Source organism: Labrus mixtus, chromosome 3, assembly GCF_963584025.1.
Source record: "Labrus mixtus chromosome 3, fLabMix1.1, whole genome shotgun sequence".
NCBI classification, from domain to species: Eukaryota; Metazoa; Chordata; class Actinopteri; order Labriformes; family Labridae; genus Labrus; species Labrus mixtus.
The window spans coordinates 11508834-11525534 of NC_083614.1; the positions used below are offsets into that span (position 1 = coordinate 11508834).

At 43.8% G+C, this 16701-nt stretch overlaps 1 protein-coding gene across 1 annotated transcript in view; it reads right to left on the reverse strand.

Moving 5' to 3' along the window:
- mcf2l2 (MCF.2 cell line derived transforming sequence-like 2) overlaps positions 1–15951 on the reverse strand; it is a 132694-nt gene extending 116743 nt beyond the window's left edge. The window contains exon 1 of the mRNA XM_061031399.1: positions 14996–15951. Coding sequence (XP_060887382.1) covers positions 14996–15074 — 79 coding nt within the window. The 5' untranslated portion in view covers positions 15075–15951. The remainder of the gene's footprint in view (positions 1–14995) is intronic.
- Positions 15952–16701: the final 750 nt, after the last annotated feature.

Below are 16701 nucleotides of genomic sequence, written 5' to 3' on the forward strand. Positions count from 1 at the left end.
TGAAAACAAGTTTGACTCAGTCGTTTTTTAAGAAATCTCCAGAAATTAGCTCATCATCAGCCAGCGTTATTATCTCGAGATGACAAAATAAATAAGTCGAGATCCTGAGAAAACAACCGGTAATGACTCATTATCACGGAAGGGGGGTTTCTATAACTGCCCATACAGTTACAGAAGCATTACTTTCTTTTTCCTCTGAACTGCCAGACCTCCTGAGGGGCCCCCGGGTATATCACTCAACTTCACACCAGAGCTTATCACCAAGTCCTTAAGATAAAGCAGTCCCATATTTAGAGTGAAGGTCCGTTTCACTTAATACATTCCTCCTCGTGGCTGGCTTTAGGATTAGGTCGGGGTCAAACCCCCATCACTCAAAATGCCAAAGTAGCACCAAACAAACATGCAGGGGTACATAAATGGTAAATAGTAAATGGATTTGACATAAGGGGCTTTTATAGCCTTTTGAATAGTCAAATCGCTCTGACGGAAAAGCATATAAAAAGTGTCCATCACTATAAACTGATCGCAATCTTACACATCCACACACCACAGAAGAAGCAGTGGTTAGTGTCTTGCAGGTAAAGTGTCTTGTCCAGGAACACATTGTACATGTGGAGCAGGGGATCGAACCCCTGACCTTCAGGTTGAGAGATGACCGACTCTACCACTGAGCCACAGTCGCCCTGACACATAGCATAGCCTTTTCCCAGAGTTGACCCTTAGAGTCGTTCTAGAAAGTATGTCAACCATGCCAACACACACACAGACACACACACACACACACACACACACACACACACACACACACACACACACACCTACACAAATAAAATATTTTGCTTACACATTACTGATCCCATGTTGTTGTTCTTGCTCTCTAACAGTCCACACAGACAGGAGGGTCCGAGCCACGCCGCTAAATCAGCATCCAGCCCGACATCCACGGCAACATATCACACAACACATGGATATACACAGTGACCGAGTGACACTAAAGTCCAATCGCCAAGTGTGTCTGGTCTCCTACAGCAGTGCAGGGAAAGCCCTCCTCTTTTGTGTGTAAGAGTGCAAACGAGAAAGAGAGAGAGGGGAAGACACAGAGAGAGAGAGAGAGAGAGGGGAATGTGATTGTGTGTGTGTGTGGGTGTGTGTTTTCTTCAGAGCAGGGGTCTGAGCCTCTCTTGGCAGCCTTGTGACCGGCTGAGCTGCTGAGTTTTTTACCACACTTATACACACAAATATCCTCAACAATACACCCGTCGGGCAGCTGGGACTTCCCTTCCCCTCCGCATCCTCGGCTGTTTGCTCCCACCTTTCCCCCCCCCCCCCCCCCCAACCTCTCCTCCTCCTCGTACTCATCCTCCTTCTGTTTTCCCCCTTTTTTTTTAAGGATTTTCTGTTTTGTTACAGAACAGTTCGTGACAGGCTGCAGTGAGATTCCTTAGAGTTCAACCCCATCACTGTGTTTCTATTCTTTACCTTTTTCTCTCTTTCATTTGTTCCTTTCTCTGTCAGTTTCATTGAAACAAAAAATACTTTATTTCCTTCCACAAGTTTATTTCATGTGTCCTTTTAAACCTGTGTAGTGAGAACGGCAAAACAGAAGCAGCTCCCGTCTGTGTGTACACCGGATGTCCAGCCACAGTACAGCAGTGCTCAGTGCTGACTGAGGATACAAACAAAGGTTGGAAAATAATGATGAAGAGAAAAAAATCATTATGGGCTGACTGGTACATTGGGCAGCTTCATTATTAAGATGTTCATCATCTATTTAATCAGGTGTACAAGAGACCGACCATGGAAAGAGTTTCAAAGTCTATACAGCATTATTATTTAAATATCTCAAACTAACTTGGTTTAAAAAAAGAGATGATTTAATACTGTGATTGATTTAATCAAGTGCTTGATGAGTCGCTCAAACTTTCACTGAAGAGTGTCTAAGATGTGGAAATGATGGACTGATCTAATCATGAACAATGAACAATAATGCCAGATTGCGCTCATGAGTATGACTGTGCCTCTCCTTATCTCCCTTCTTGTGCCCATCATGCTTGCACACTGCAGCTGTGTGCAGACACTGAACATAAACATTGCAGTGATGTGTGTCTGATCACATTAAACAGCTGGTTTGAATGATCCGATCTTCAATACCTGAAGGAGTACTTTCATCCAGATGTCACACAATAATCAGGCAAATACCAGATAAACACATCTGGAGCGTTATCTAAAAGCTTGCACAACAACACAGCGGGATTCTTTCTCATTTTCTCTCTTACATCCTCTTTTTTTTCTGGCCTTCGTTCTGTTTATTTGCCATTGTTTTTATGTGTTTAAAATTAGTTCCAGTTGTGCTTTTTTGACACACTGAAGTTCTTATGTGTTATTACTCCTCCCATTGACCATCTCAGATATACGACGATCCAAAGTAGTACAGCCACCTCCCTTTTCCTTCCACCTTTATCCTCAAGACAAAACATGCGTCACAGGCGAGCTTATTGAAAATAGATCCTTTCCTTAATAAATCACAGGTCTACATGGCTTTGTTTCTTAAGTGTCATGTGTGAAGCCAGAGTGTAAACGAAGCAGCAGGACAGAGATTCTCACACACACACACACACACACACACACACACACACACACACACACACACACACACACACACACACACTCTGGTAATCAGCTGTTCTCCTGCTGATCTTCTCACAAGTCAGTGTCTCCAGTTAATCCTCTTACTGTAGTCGATTTAGAGGTTGTAATGAGATATTGTTAGCCGTGCTTGTGAGGACACACTCTCTGGCTTCTCACTGGGGTTGGTGAATGAATCACCTAAGTGCAGAGTCAGGTGTGTTTGTGGCTGATTGGCCTTGATTAAAACCAGGTGTGGGGAGCTTATATATACTCCTGGAACTCCGCGCTCTGTGCTGACTCATTATCTCACCTTCAGAGGTAGTGAGAGGTTCTCCTTGTGTTGTCTCTTGTTGTCTGTGTGTTCATAAACACAAATAAATAACTTTCTGTGGGTTTGTGTCTATTGCCAAAATAACTTGGGGTGCTGGGTAGTTGATATACCCCAGCCTTTTGTGTTGACCAGGCCTTCCTGGTCGCCTTTACTTTCGTGATTTGTTTCTGGGTCTCCTGGACAATTTAGTTTCGAGTCAGCTGCTTGGCAGCAGTGGTTTAGTTGATCATTTTCAGTGCATTAGTTAGAGGAGTGTTTTGGCTCTATACTAGTTTCATTGTTCCCTACCCCCCCCCCCCCCCCGCCCTCCAATCTATCGCTTGCAATTTTTGTGATTATCCTTATTGGATAACTTTAAGACACCCCTGGGTCCGCACCTGTGTCCCACTTTCCCGTTTTCCTGACAGTGCTACTGTTACTACTAAACATATTCATTCTATACAGACGCCTACAGGTGACTCACATAAATAAATAGTCACTATGAGTCTAGACACAGTTGTTGTTAAAGCTCCAATATGTAAGATACTGTATCTACTGAATTAAATCATAAAATGACCTTACTATATCATCAATGTTGTGCAGCAGCCAGTATGTCCTACTTCTAAGTTAAAATTCTGGTCCTGAATGGTCTGGATTTGTTTGGACCAGAAAAGGTAGGTGGTCATCTACCAGGCAGGGTCCAGGAGGCAGACACGCTCTGTACTTTTAAGAATAGACTTAAAACTTTCCTTTTTGATAAAGCTTATAGATAGGGATGACACAGGTATAGACCAGCTCCTAGTTATGCTGCTATAGGCTTAAGGGCCTTTCAGATAGGACGAACCCTGAGCTCGCTGCTGAGTAGGGTGCAGAGCAAAAGGGGAGAGCGCACTCAAGCAAAAAGCAACAGCGCGTGTTGCTAGGTGACTGAAACAACAGTCAGGGAAAACAGTTCGGGAAAGTAGCTTCTGCCACAGCACTATGTAGACCTATGTGTCCACTATTGAGAAAACTTTTTCTCTGCTGCAGAGAGAAAAAGAGGTTGTGTGTTCATGAAATCATCAGGGAACGTCAGGATGTAGGAGAGTTTAGGCTCGTCTAGGAGCTGAAGCGTTAAAACGACCGCTTCACTGGCACGACACACATTACTGCTCTGTTGTAAACACACCTGGAACGCCCAAACTGCTGGAACTATCCTTCAAAACGAGCTTTTCCTGCCGATGTCCGGGAAAGTGAGACACCGAGCTACCCTCCTATTGGACGCTCGGAGGTGACGTCAGGGAGCGCCGCGCTCAAGTGGAAAATGTTTTAACTTCCGCGCAGCGCGCAAGAATGGCAAGCGCAACACTGCTCAACTTGGCGGCGAGTAGATACGCTCTTGCGCGGAGCAACACAATAGATAATGAATGGCTCTGACAGCGGCGCGCAGAGCCCACTGCGTTCTATCTGAAAGGCCCTTTAGACTATCGGGGATCTGGCACATAGAGCACCTGACTCTCCCTCTCTCTCTCTGTGCATTCACATCATATAGGACCTGGGAGCTCCTGAGCTCTCTGGATTGGAAGTAGAAGCCTTGAGTAGACAGAGCTCCCCCAACCTTCGGCGAGGTGATCTGGTACTACTACCACCCGACGTCCCAGAAGCCCAGCCTCCACCATCGGACTGTGTCGCCCCTTCACGACCACCACCGTCCTCATTCATGCACGGCCTGTTGACCTCCACCTCAGCTGCAAGGAAGTGTGGACAAGAGGGACACGAGGGAATACAAAGGAGAAATCCTTCCTGCATATTATCCCATATGCTCTTTCGTAAAGCATCTCGAGATAACACTTGTCTGCGCTATACAAATAATGATTGATTGATGGTTTTAAGGCACCCCCACACCTCCAAAATAGCTTTGATATTCAGATGGCGCTTGGACAAGATTTGTCACTTTATCAACAGAGAGCCGTCCTCACTGTGCAGTGAATGTATCAGCTGCAGGGAGGAGGCTCCATGACATCATGGATTACATCATTTCAGCCCCAGACTACCTCACTGGGATTGACTTTCTCCTGTTGGAACCGGTGGAACTCCACAGACAATAAATAGGACTAAACATTTGAAGTCTCAGTCCTTCGAGGAGCCACACAATGAGCTCATGAGTCAGAAATGACTCACAGAAACGGTCCGCCACCAGTCAATACTCTTGCTACCTTCAGCACTTTAAATAATTGATGAGCAGCATGTTCCCAACAGTCCCAACGCTGAAGGGAACAGCTGTTGTTTTCTGCTCTCTGTTTGGCCACAGCTGCTTTCAGGACATCGCCACCCAAATAAAACAGTCAAAACCACCCTGTGCGTTTAGGAAGGAAAATTTGTACATTTCCCCGAGAGGCTGCATCAAGTTTAGACAGAAGCCAATGAGTTCTTGGATTGCATTTCAGAGACTGTGACATATTTACTCAGCTTTAAGGCTTACAGATTTCTACATGTGTGTTGCGAGTCATAATCTTGGTGCCTCTGGCAACAGGAAGCAATGCAGCTGACAAACATTGTCCAGCTGTCATGAAACTTATTAGGCTTTCACACTTGCAGAAATCTCCTGAAAATCTCCTGGTATTTGCCGGAGGAGCCGTATGTGTGAACGCAAACGGGCAAATGTTTCACTCAAACTTTACCTGGAGTTTCTCCTGCCAGACCCCTAGTATTTTTTCTGCAAACATACAGCAACATCTGTTGATGAAACTGGAGTAAACAGGGAGAGGGAATTACCAGCCATGTTGGATTTTCTTAAGGTGTACATATTTTGGTCTACACATAACATTGGGTAACGTGTGTGATTTTTAAAGATCCCATGAATGCTCAGACAACAGCTGCTGCTCCCTCAGACACATCAGGGGATCAGTGTTCCTTGTAACCTGGTTTTCTATTGTTCAGCCGTGTTGTCATGGGCAGAAGTGGTCAGCTGGCTTTAGTCCAGCTGACAGAAATAAAGAAAAATGCTTTCCAAAGGATATGGTTTCCCACCACCACATCCCCGCATAAGAGGCAGGAAGAGGAAGCGGAGAGAATGCAACTCTGACGTCATGACAACAAAGGTTGGGGACTGTTACAGGGGGCCTCTGGGTAATACACCAACCCTGAGCCGCTATTAGTGACATAAACCTCTAAACCCCATAACCTCTATACGTTGTTTTCTACACAAGGCCAATGCTGGAAAATGAAACGTGAGAACTTTCGCGGTGGTCATCTAAACATCAACAAAGTAAACCATGGACAACTGTGTCTGGACATGAATTTGTTACCAGCATAGTTTATGATTGTGCAGAAATAAGAATATCTGCTTTGGATCTGAGAGTGTTTGTCCAACACACAAAGCCTCTGCTCTCCTAAAACTCACTAAAAAAACATGCTTGTTTCAACAGATTGAACTGTATTGTGACTATTTAAGCTTCTAATGGGAGGTACACACTTGAACTATTTCTTATTGGATGACCTCCTGAAGAAAAAACACGAATAAAAGCCAAAGATTTCCTTCTCCATGCTGTAGCCCGTAGGGTAGGAAGTGTGCAGCAATAATACAAAGGAAACCATCTGTCCAAACTGTGACCTTTGACCTTTCAATGCTCACCTCCCTTTGTGCACCGTTCACCTTTCTTTGAACAGCATCTGCACTTCAGTGTGACTGGGCCTGTAAGTCAAGTCTTTCGCTCTTCAGTGCCCACAAGCTCTTTTATTTCATAAGTGTCCTTCTATGGACGAGAAGAACTGAGCATCCTGAGCTGCTGTGTTGTTATAAACAACAACAAATTCATGTAGTTACCACAACTAGTGGCAACACCCCAAGACCAACATTTAAGGTAAAAATAGTGGCTAGTATCGGCCCTTTACTTCCTCAGCTTGCTCTGTTTAAAGGAGCTGATCAAACTGGCTTTAAAACAATAAATTGAGCTCAACAAATCCGCCGTTCATTTATTGAACTTTCTCTGTCAAATTTGGATTTTTAAAGGAACTCAATATTTTGAGTTCAACAACAGCTTCAACACATCTGTGGGAAATATGTCGAGTACTTTAGGCCTTTGATGCTGACATCTTGTAGGCATTACTCTGACATGTTAATGTTTTACCCAGTCTCCCCACTGCCCAAGCCCCTCTCTCTCTCTCTCTCTCTCTCTCTCTCTCTGTATTTTGCGCAGATGTTGAATAAGTTCTGCCTTAACCTAAAGTACCTGCATTTACTTAGCGAAGCGTTTCAATGTGTGTGAACTATGGAAAGAAATACTCTCGAAATACAAACCACCCAGTCATTACTGGCTGTCATGCTAATCCTATTAGCTCTGTTACTGTAGTGCTGGAAAGCAGCTTCCTGCTCAACCAGTCTGTAAACAGGACACCAAAGCTGTTTTCACATATTCACTCGTGAAGATATCTAGATCATTTCAGGAGGACTGCTCTCCTGGCTGTTCACATTATGCTCCTCACAGCGGGAGACTATCCCTGTCAGACGGGAGGGGGGGCGGGGGGGTCTCCTGAGGTAAGACGTGACGTAAAAAAACAACGCAGAAGTAACGGAGGAAGCAACACAACGTTATAATGAGAATATTTGACTTTATATTAATGCTATGTGTAGTCCAATGGAATGACAACATCAACTAAAGAGTGGAGAACAACATACTGACGAACAGAAAACATAATGCAGCTGTTTAATTACATGCACGGAGATCGTAGTGGATGCGTGTATACACTCTCTGCACCGTGCAGCAGACACAGTATAGAAATGTCACTCCCCCTCCTATTGGCTTGAGGTGAAGTCTCCAGAAAATATCCTGCTGTGTTCTCAGCTCACTCGGACTTGCTGCAGAAAAAATACTCAGGGTCTGGCCCGAGTGAAAAGCCTGTCTGCGTTCACACATAAAAGCTCCTCTTATATCAGGAGTTTTTCAGGAGATTTCAGATTTTAGAAGTGTGAAAGCCCTCCATGTCTAAGACAGAAGTGGATTTACTCCACAAGGGACGACGTCTCTATTTATAGCGATCTCAGCACAATAACCCCAAAGTGATGATGATGAAGTACTGAATCTTGCAATTTTCCCCCAAACTATTTTAAAGACGGTGGCTCAATTTCTCAAAACTAGAAACACAAACTGAAAGCAGTAACTATAACCACTCTGTCAGAACTCTATAAATGTCATCAAAATGTAACACAGCATTTGAAAAAAAACACGTTCTGTCTTCTCAAAACAGATTCCTTCTATCATTAGATATGATATGCATGTGTCTGGCAGAGCATTGAATAAAACTGATCAATTCAATCACTACCTTCAAAAGTATTCAAGTGTTTTGGCCTCATTCATAAATACTGTAATAGATAGGCCAAGAGCATTTCCATTATTGAAATGGGAGCCAACTTGAAGAGAAAGAGGAGAGGAGAGCAATAAATCCAAAGGTAATCCGTCAGTTCTAAATTGTATCAGGGTTGATCAGCAAGCCTACGCAGCCTTCCAAAACTGAGTTACAGTCTCTCTCTGCCCGTGGCAATCTCCGAGAATACAGGATTACATGTAATATTGTCCACATTTAAACTCTCAGTGTCTAAGGAGGAATTTCCCTGCAGGCTCAAAGAGATATATTGTCCTCCTTTCTACTCTCCTTGTTGCCCCGAGCAACCAAACACAGCAACATTCAGCATCATCCCTCCCTACAGCGTGACCTTTTACACTGGAAACTCTGAAGGTCACTGGTAAGGTCCCTATAACACACCCTCCTTTGATAAAGAACCAGTTTAGGAGGAGCTCACAGACGGAGCGCGGCTGGAGGGGGCGCAGGGGTTTCAAGTCAAAGGAGCTTTAAATTGAACAAGAATCTGATTGTGCTTCAGAGCGGCGAGCTGTTATCTGCACGCCTCAGCACTAATCATCCCGACAGCTCGCCTCACTGGGATGGGGTGTGGTGGGGTGGGGGGAGCCATTTTAGATGCAGCATCCATAAAGCAGCATGTGAATTATGCATGAGGGGAAGGCAGACTTTATGGTAAATTACACGTCCTGGTGCTGCTGTGATGTCATCAGCCACCAATAGAGGATTTTACAGTGAGTCACTTTGTCACGTGGTCTACGGGCAATGACAAAGAGGGGGCGTTTGTGTAGGTGTGGATGGGAGTAGGTGTCGGGAGTACAGCATGATATCATTATAACACTGAAAGACATGTAGATTTCCTGTAGCACGTGTATCAAAGGCCTGGCTTTCTTTCTTTCCAGTTTTACAGCAAGAGTCTGAAATATATGATTTTTAATACATGAATCGATAGATAAAACCAGGTTAATCAACAGAAACCTTCGAGGACTACTGACCGTGACCATAGAAACACTGAGATCAAGAGTCCCCCTGAGCCAGTGCTAAATGGTAAATTGACTTTTACATCCGCAGGTCACACCCACAATAATTATAATAATAATAATAATAATAAACTAGACTTATATAGCGCTTTTCTAAATACTCAAAGGTATAACAACAAAAACAAAACAAAAAGAACGAAAACAATACAACGAAGAAATAATGTAAGAGAAGGAGGATGAGAGTTGAGTTAGTTGGTGGTTGTAGGCGAGAGGTGAGTTTTTAGGGATTTCTTGAAGGAAGTGAGTGTGGGGGAGTCTCTGATGTGTTTTGGGAGTGAGTTCCAGAGGGTGGGAGTGGCTATGGAGAAGGCCCTGCAGGAGGGGGGGGGGGGGCAGGAGGTTTGCATCGGCAGACCTGAGAACCCGGGCTGCCTGCTTCAAAGGACTACAGCCTCTATACATGGGTTTGTGTGCCTTAACCATTTGGCCACCAGCGTCCCACTAGAGTTTTATTTCCATTCTGCCATTATAATTCAAAATCTATGCATTTCACGTTCATCAGATTACAAAATCAGTGCATGAAAAACAGTTTATCAGGCGAATGTAGGTCTTAGCCCCTTGAACATTGGGTTATATTTGACATCATGTGTCAGAAAGTTGATGTCTAATCACCCATTTTTAATCCTTCCTGGTACTACAGGAAATTAGAGGGCAGTTAGAGGAAGTCACCATGTTCACCTGTTTTGCTATAGAGAGGGTGACTGGACATTATTCAGGGGAGATTATAACTTTAAAGAGTCAGGATACGGTCAGATCGAATAAGCACAGTTAGCTTGGCTCTATCACAGAATTAAAAAGAACAAGCACCTCTCAACCATCGCTGAAAAGCTGAACAAACAGTCTAGTGAAATAACTATTTGTGGATGAACTCTTAATCCACAGACATGAACAAGAAAAAACTCCATGGCTGCACAGCACACACACAGCAATAGATACTACACTGCTGAATAGCCTCAGCTTTTCTCTCTAGCAAAAAGAAATACACTCGGTCGGACCGAGCTGAAAAGCAATCTCACAGCTGTGAGTGTTTCCTGATGATATATTCTTGTCGTCTCTTATTCTTGCAGCACAGAGCTCATCATACATCAGGGCATTCATGAACTCCCACACACCACTCGGCAGAGTTTCCTGAAAGCACCTTGCTCTACAGAAATAAGTCTTTTTGCTCTACTATTATAAACTGGTTATGTTACATTGGCGGCTGTGGGTCAGAGGAAGAGTCAGTCTTCTCTCAACCAGAAGGTCGGGAGTTCGATCCCCAGCTACACATGTCCAAAGTGTACTCGGCGAGACACTTAACCCCAAGTTGCTCCCACTGCTTTGTCGGCAGTGTATGAATGTGTATGAATGAGATTAGTCACCTCCGATGGTAACTTTACGTAGCAACCTCTGTCATCCCTGTGTGAATGTGTAGATGTGACAGTTAGAAGCTTACAAGCTCAAGTCCATTTGCCATCGAGCAGTGGACATTCTCCACAAATTAACATGGGAAGCATGAGAGTTTGATCCCTTTACACTTCACAATAGGGTACACAAGTTTTGAACAGTGACTGGGGAAGGAATGAGTAACTAACTAGTTAACCTTAAGTTAAAGGTAAATGGACTTGAGCTCGTATAGCGCTTTTACCCCAAACGTCACACCAGTTAATTCACACACTGCTATGTAAAATGTCCATCAGTATTGACTAATCACATTTATACACATCTATACGCCACACCACGAAGCAGTGGGAGCAACATACAGTGGACATGTGGCTACAGAAGCTGGGGATTGAACCCCCAACTTTCTGGTTTAGAGACGACCGACTCTACCACTTAGCCACAGCCGCCCCTTTAATGAGTTCAGTGAGTAACTCCTCATCACATGTTATAGAGTAGCTGAAGATTAATTTACAGAGAATAAATGCTAGATATGGGACACACATTTTCCATAGTTACTATGGCAACGAATGAGAACTAACCACTAGTTAACAATTAGTTCATGGATAGATAGGGAGTAACTACCACTTCACGTTACTGTAGGTTACATAATGATGAGGTAATGATTCAGTACTGAGTAACTACACAGAATGAAGCCTCACTCATTGTCTGTCAAACAGATCAGACAAAATACTGAGCTCCTTCAATAATCACAGTTTTGCAGAGAAAGTTCAATAAATGAACGTCTGATTTGTTGAGCTCAATGTTTTGTTTTTGGAGGACTTATGCCCGTCTTACTAACTCCTTCAAACAGAGCATGGTGAGCAAGTAAAGGGCCAATACTAACCATTATTTTTAACTTCTAAAAATCTGACCCGGGGATAGCCTAGTGGTTATATTGCAGGCCCCATGTACGGAGGCTATAGTCCGCTTCTCATCATCAGCTACTCTATAGAATTGGATGAGAAGTTACTCACTATCTACTAGTGTTGTAGTCAAGGCCACACTAGACATACCCGAGACCACTGAGGAAGTGGTTACTCACTTAGACCGTAACACGGGGAAGGTTGTGGCCGTAACCAGCGGATACAAAGATTAAACTTTTGAATGAAAGCTTTACGTTGTTTTAGAAAGGGCCGTTTCAGTGGTGGTCATGACCGGTCTTGATTTAAAATCCGGAGTCCGCCCAGTCTGAGAGCGAGACAAGACCGTGTCTAAATGCTTTAGATTCAAAGACCTTCAAAAAGTGTTCTCGAGGCCGGCCTTGAGACCAAGACCTATCTTGAGTACTGTATCCATTAATTAATGGTACATTAATTCATTCTCATTCGTTCCCCGGTAACTATGCAGAATGTGTAGACCTTATTGTGAAGTGTTACCTATCTTTTCATTTTTCTACGCAGTAAGACTTCATTTCATTCTATTATCTCCAACCCAAGTGCTGTAATCTTTTTGATTCTTTGATCTGAAATGAACTGTTTGGAAATCACACTTTTTAAACTTGTCTTGGCTGAATAGTGAATACATTCATACATAAATCTCGCACTAAGCAAAAACAACACTTTGAAAACAGCACTTAATGTGCAGGAATAGTTTTGAGGTTGTCATGAAGCCACGGCTGACCGAAACTGACCAGAACTAATGATTAGTTAAACATAGCAGTTAAATGGAGCATCAGATGACTATTTGTTGTGACATATCTGTGACATCGGGGGTTTCCTCTGATTACTCACCAGTGATTTAAAGCACAGCGAGGAGAGCTGAGGTCAGCTTAGATCAATTCTGTCCCATCATTTGAGCATGTGCTCCTCCTGCTCTGTGACATTAATGAAGGAACAGCATGACAGTCAGACGACAGAGACATAAGAGGGAGTGAGCATGAAACGCCTCAAACTTTGTAAAGGGAGCCTGAATTTAATTATCCAGACATTCATATACATTTACAGTGTGGCCTTCACGTGTTAAGTATAACCACAAGAAGCTATGCTGTGGTACTTTACTAACAGCTGTGAGGCTCAAGCAGGAAGGAGTGAGCTCCCTGCTGGTCAGTGAACAACACTGTGTTGTTGAAAATGGAAAGGAAAATGTAGCGGAGGTACATAAATGGAGACAGCAATCAGCCTACTTTGATGTTTTTATTAGGAATGCAAAAAAGTACAACCCTGGCAGTATGTCTGATATTTTGCCTGATTTTGATCATATTCAGGAAATGATGAATTGATGTAAGTTCCCTGTGCACATGATTCTAACATAATCCAGGATTTTTTCATCTGGTCGTAAAACACGAGCAATTGATGCTGACTTATGCTACATTCATGTTCTCCTCGGATGGTCCCCGGTTTCCAAGTTGGGAAATCGTTCTTCCGACTCTCGTGTTTTCAGGTTTTCAGTTGGGGAAAGTCTGAATGTTGTAACATGAACCGCAAACTATGTGGATGATGCTCACGAAGAAGATGTTAGGAATGTCTCTGTTGCAAGTTATATTTGAGGAAAAGGTTGACGTGCAATACTTGAATTAATAAATCTTAACATTTACAACAACAAAAAAATGTGCCCCCCTTGTTGATGATGAATATGAACTGAAGTCGACGGGTCAGGGCACCTTATTTGCTGAATGTTCGAGTTGTTGTTTTTCCGACTTCACCCGCCACCGCCGACGAAGCAGCGGGAGCAACTAGGGCTTAAGTGTCGAACCCAAAGACACAAGCTGGGGATCAAACCCCGAACCTTCCGGTTGAGAGACGATCGACTCAACCAATGGAGCCACAGCCAAACAATAAAAGAGTATGGACACTTAAAGATAAAAACCAGACCGAGGTTATTGTTGTTAATGTTTAAATTGACATTTAAAAGTGTTGTCTGGGTCTGCACTTTTTGTGTCTCCTCCCATCTAAGGGGCCCAACATTTATATTTCTGTTCATTTTTGCTGATGATTCTCCCTAAATATTCAGCACTGGGTATTACTGTTACAAATGACAATAGGGTTATAGACAGTAAGGAGCATACAAGCAGACACTAGCCAGATCCCCGTGCAGAAAAAAAAACACCTGCTTTAATTGTCACCTTGGGGCTGCAACCAAGGCTGCAAACACCCTTGGATGCATCTGATGTGTGCCTGGCTCCCAATATATCAATGCAGGCCTGCTAGTATGGCAGAAGCTAGCACAGTTTCCATAGTAACACTCTGCACAAGCCCTCCTCCGCCTCCCATACCCCGCTCTTGCTCTACTCGATGCAGGAAGTGCCGTGATGGAGGATGCCGTGCGATACTCTCCAGCGTGGCACATTAACCTACTTCCTCACCAGACCGGGAAAATAACCCGGACGCAGAACGTGACAGCGAGGAGAGAGAAGGAGACAAAAAAAAAAGGAGGATGGATGGAGGAGAGGACGAGGAAGAAAAAGAGAAGGGAAGGGAAGGACGGTGACGGGAAGGTAGAAATGAAAGGGAATAAGGAAAGGGATAGATGGGAGATAGGGAAGAATGGTGGAGATACAGAAGGGATGGAGAGAAGGGAACAGAAAAAAATACGTAGGGGAGAGACGGAAAAGAAAAAAGAGCAAAGGACAGAGAGAAGGAGGAGGTGAAAGAAGAGGAGAAGGGTGGAATGCAGTGTGAGATTGTTAATGAATACTGTTGTGTGTAAATCTACACAAAAAAATGAGATTGCATTAATTATTTCATGTTATTATCTACTGAAGGAGCTTTATGTTTTAGATCGCATTCTTGTAAATGATTCAAAATCTAACACAGATAATCCAATTTTGGTCCCTGCAAATATTCACTGAGATCAACCGAACACAAACACAAGCTGCACGGATGAACAACTAATGTATGCTGTGATACAGAGAATCTCCTGATTGACTAAACTCTACTAAATATATCTTTGAATAGGCTGAAAACCACAGAAAAACCAAGACTAATCATACTCAACGACTCCCCCACTTGCCCCCTGATGACACACTTTCTCCTCTGCCCATGTGCAGAGCATCCCTCTGCTCTCAGCGGTCCTGATGAGAGGATGGAGATCCCCTGCCTCTCATTCATCTGCTCTGCATCCCGCTACAAATTACACTAATAGGATTTCCAGAAAAGGCAGAAACCTCATCGTCCACGTAACTCTTGAGCCGTCAGCGCAGGGATACTCAAACAGAAGAGAGGAGATGCTCGAGAAAATGAAAGCTCCTCTGGATATAACCACCCAAAGAGGTAAAGATGCTGAAAGGAATATGAGGGAAAGGAGAAATGTGAGGACTTACCGACATGAGTGATGACACACTCCACCCTCTGTAGCAGCTCCTGGACCGACATCTCGTCTTCTCTCAGCCAGCACAGCATCTCACGGTGTTGGTCGCATCCACTCTTTCCCCCGCCTCTCTCTCTCTCACTGCTCTCTCTCTCTCTCCGCTGCCACGCCTCCTCTCGTCACCGTTGCTTCCCCGACAATCTCGCCTTTTAAACCTAATGTAATTTTTACCTCTTTTCTATTTGCACCTCCTTTTTCTTTATTCTTTTTCTTTCTTTCTTTTTTTATATTGAACCCCTCCTCTTCATCATCATCTCTCCTGAGAAGAAATAAAGTCAGGAAGCCTGGGGCTGACGGTGATGATGCCACTCCCAGTCAGTCAGCAAAAATAGTAAGCATGGGAATAAAATAAACAGTTTGTCAAGCAGGCACGGGTTCAAGAACCAAGACAGACAGTGTGGGAATAATACAGCCAGCTGCCAAGTCGTCCAATCAGACAATAAAATAAGCAGTCAGCCGTGTTTGGTGAACAAATAGCTCCATCATTTGCTTGTCAGTTTACACAGCAGCCAGTTAATCAGTCAGTGAACAAAAGAGACAATTACTTTGTTAGCGGGTCAGTCTGCAAACTAGACAGCAAGTGGAAAAATAGACAGAAAATTGAGCCACTTTGTTAATCTGTAAGAGAAAAAATCAGACGCTTTGAAAAAAGTGAACAAAAAATAGTCACCCACTGATTGAGTCCTTTTCTTCAAGCTGGAATAAAATATCCACAAAGCAAAATGAAGTCTGCAACTCCAAAACACAATATTCCACACAGCAAAAAAAAAAAGAAGAAAAATCAAAAAGGGAAGAGGAGGAAAGGATGCTCCTTCAGAAGAGAGGTAAAGATAAAAATGTATATTTGTTGTTGGTCCTCTCCACTCATAGGGACACTCCTCTTGCTCTGTGTAGGACACCACTGCTGCTGCTTTGATGAGGCTCTGTTTGCTCTAATAAAGAAGCTGAGTCACAATGAGAGAAAACGAATCAGAGGGCTGCTACCTGCCTGCGGGGTGGGGGGAGATACAGAAACAGAAGGGAGGGTAGAGGGGTTAATAGGTCCATGAGAGAAATCCTGGTGCTTGGAGCTGGGCTGTAAACGGATTGGAGCTCGTGACTGATCTCTAAATTGAAACATTTCCTGAGATTGATTTGATTTCAGGGAGAGGAAATATCCAAGAGAATGGTTTAAAAATCAGCATTGTTTTTGTGAGTCACTTAAAAGACAATATCCTTGCCGGGCAGCTCTTATTTCCCCATCATTATGGCACGAGGGCTCGCTCAAACAAAACAAATCAATAGCCTCCACCCATCATTTATCATTGATGTCTCTGCCGCCTGGGTTCATTCAGTGCTACCAGAGGCCACTCCTCTGATCCCGCTCCGTGTTTTGATTCAGGCAAACAATGCCAGACAGGGGGGGGGGGGGCATTAGAATCTCTTCATGAGCCAATGCCTCCTGGGACTGTGAAGATTTCCTGAGAGGCGACCATTAGCTGGAGACATCTGCACTCAGCCTCACCCTGCCTCTCACTTATCGTCACTGTGCCAGCCAATTACAGGCCCTACACTGAAGGCTTTCCAACAACAGAAACAGCAGCTGGCAGACAAAGCAAAGCAGGGCACAATCCTGGCAGGAGTGTGATGTATATGCAAATGGGATAATTAATTGAATAA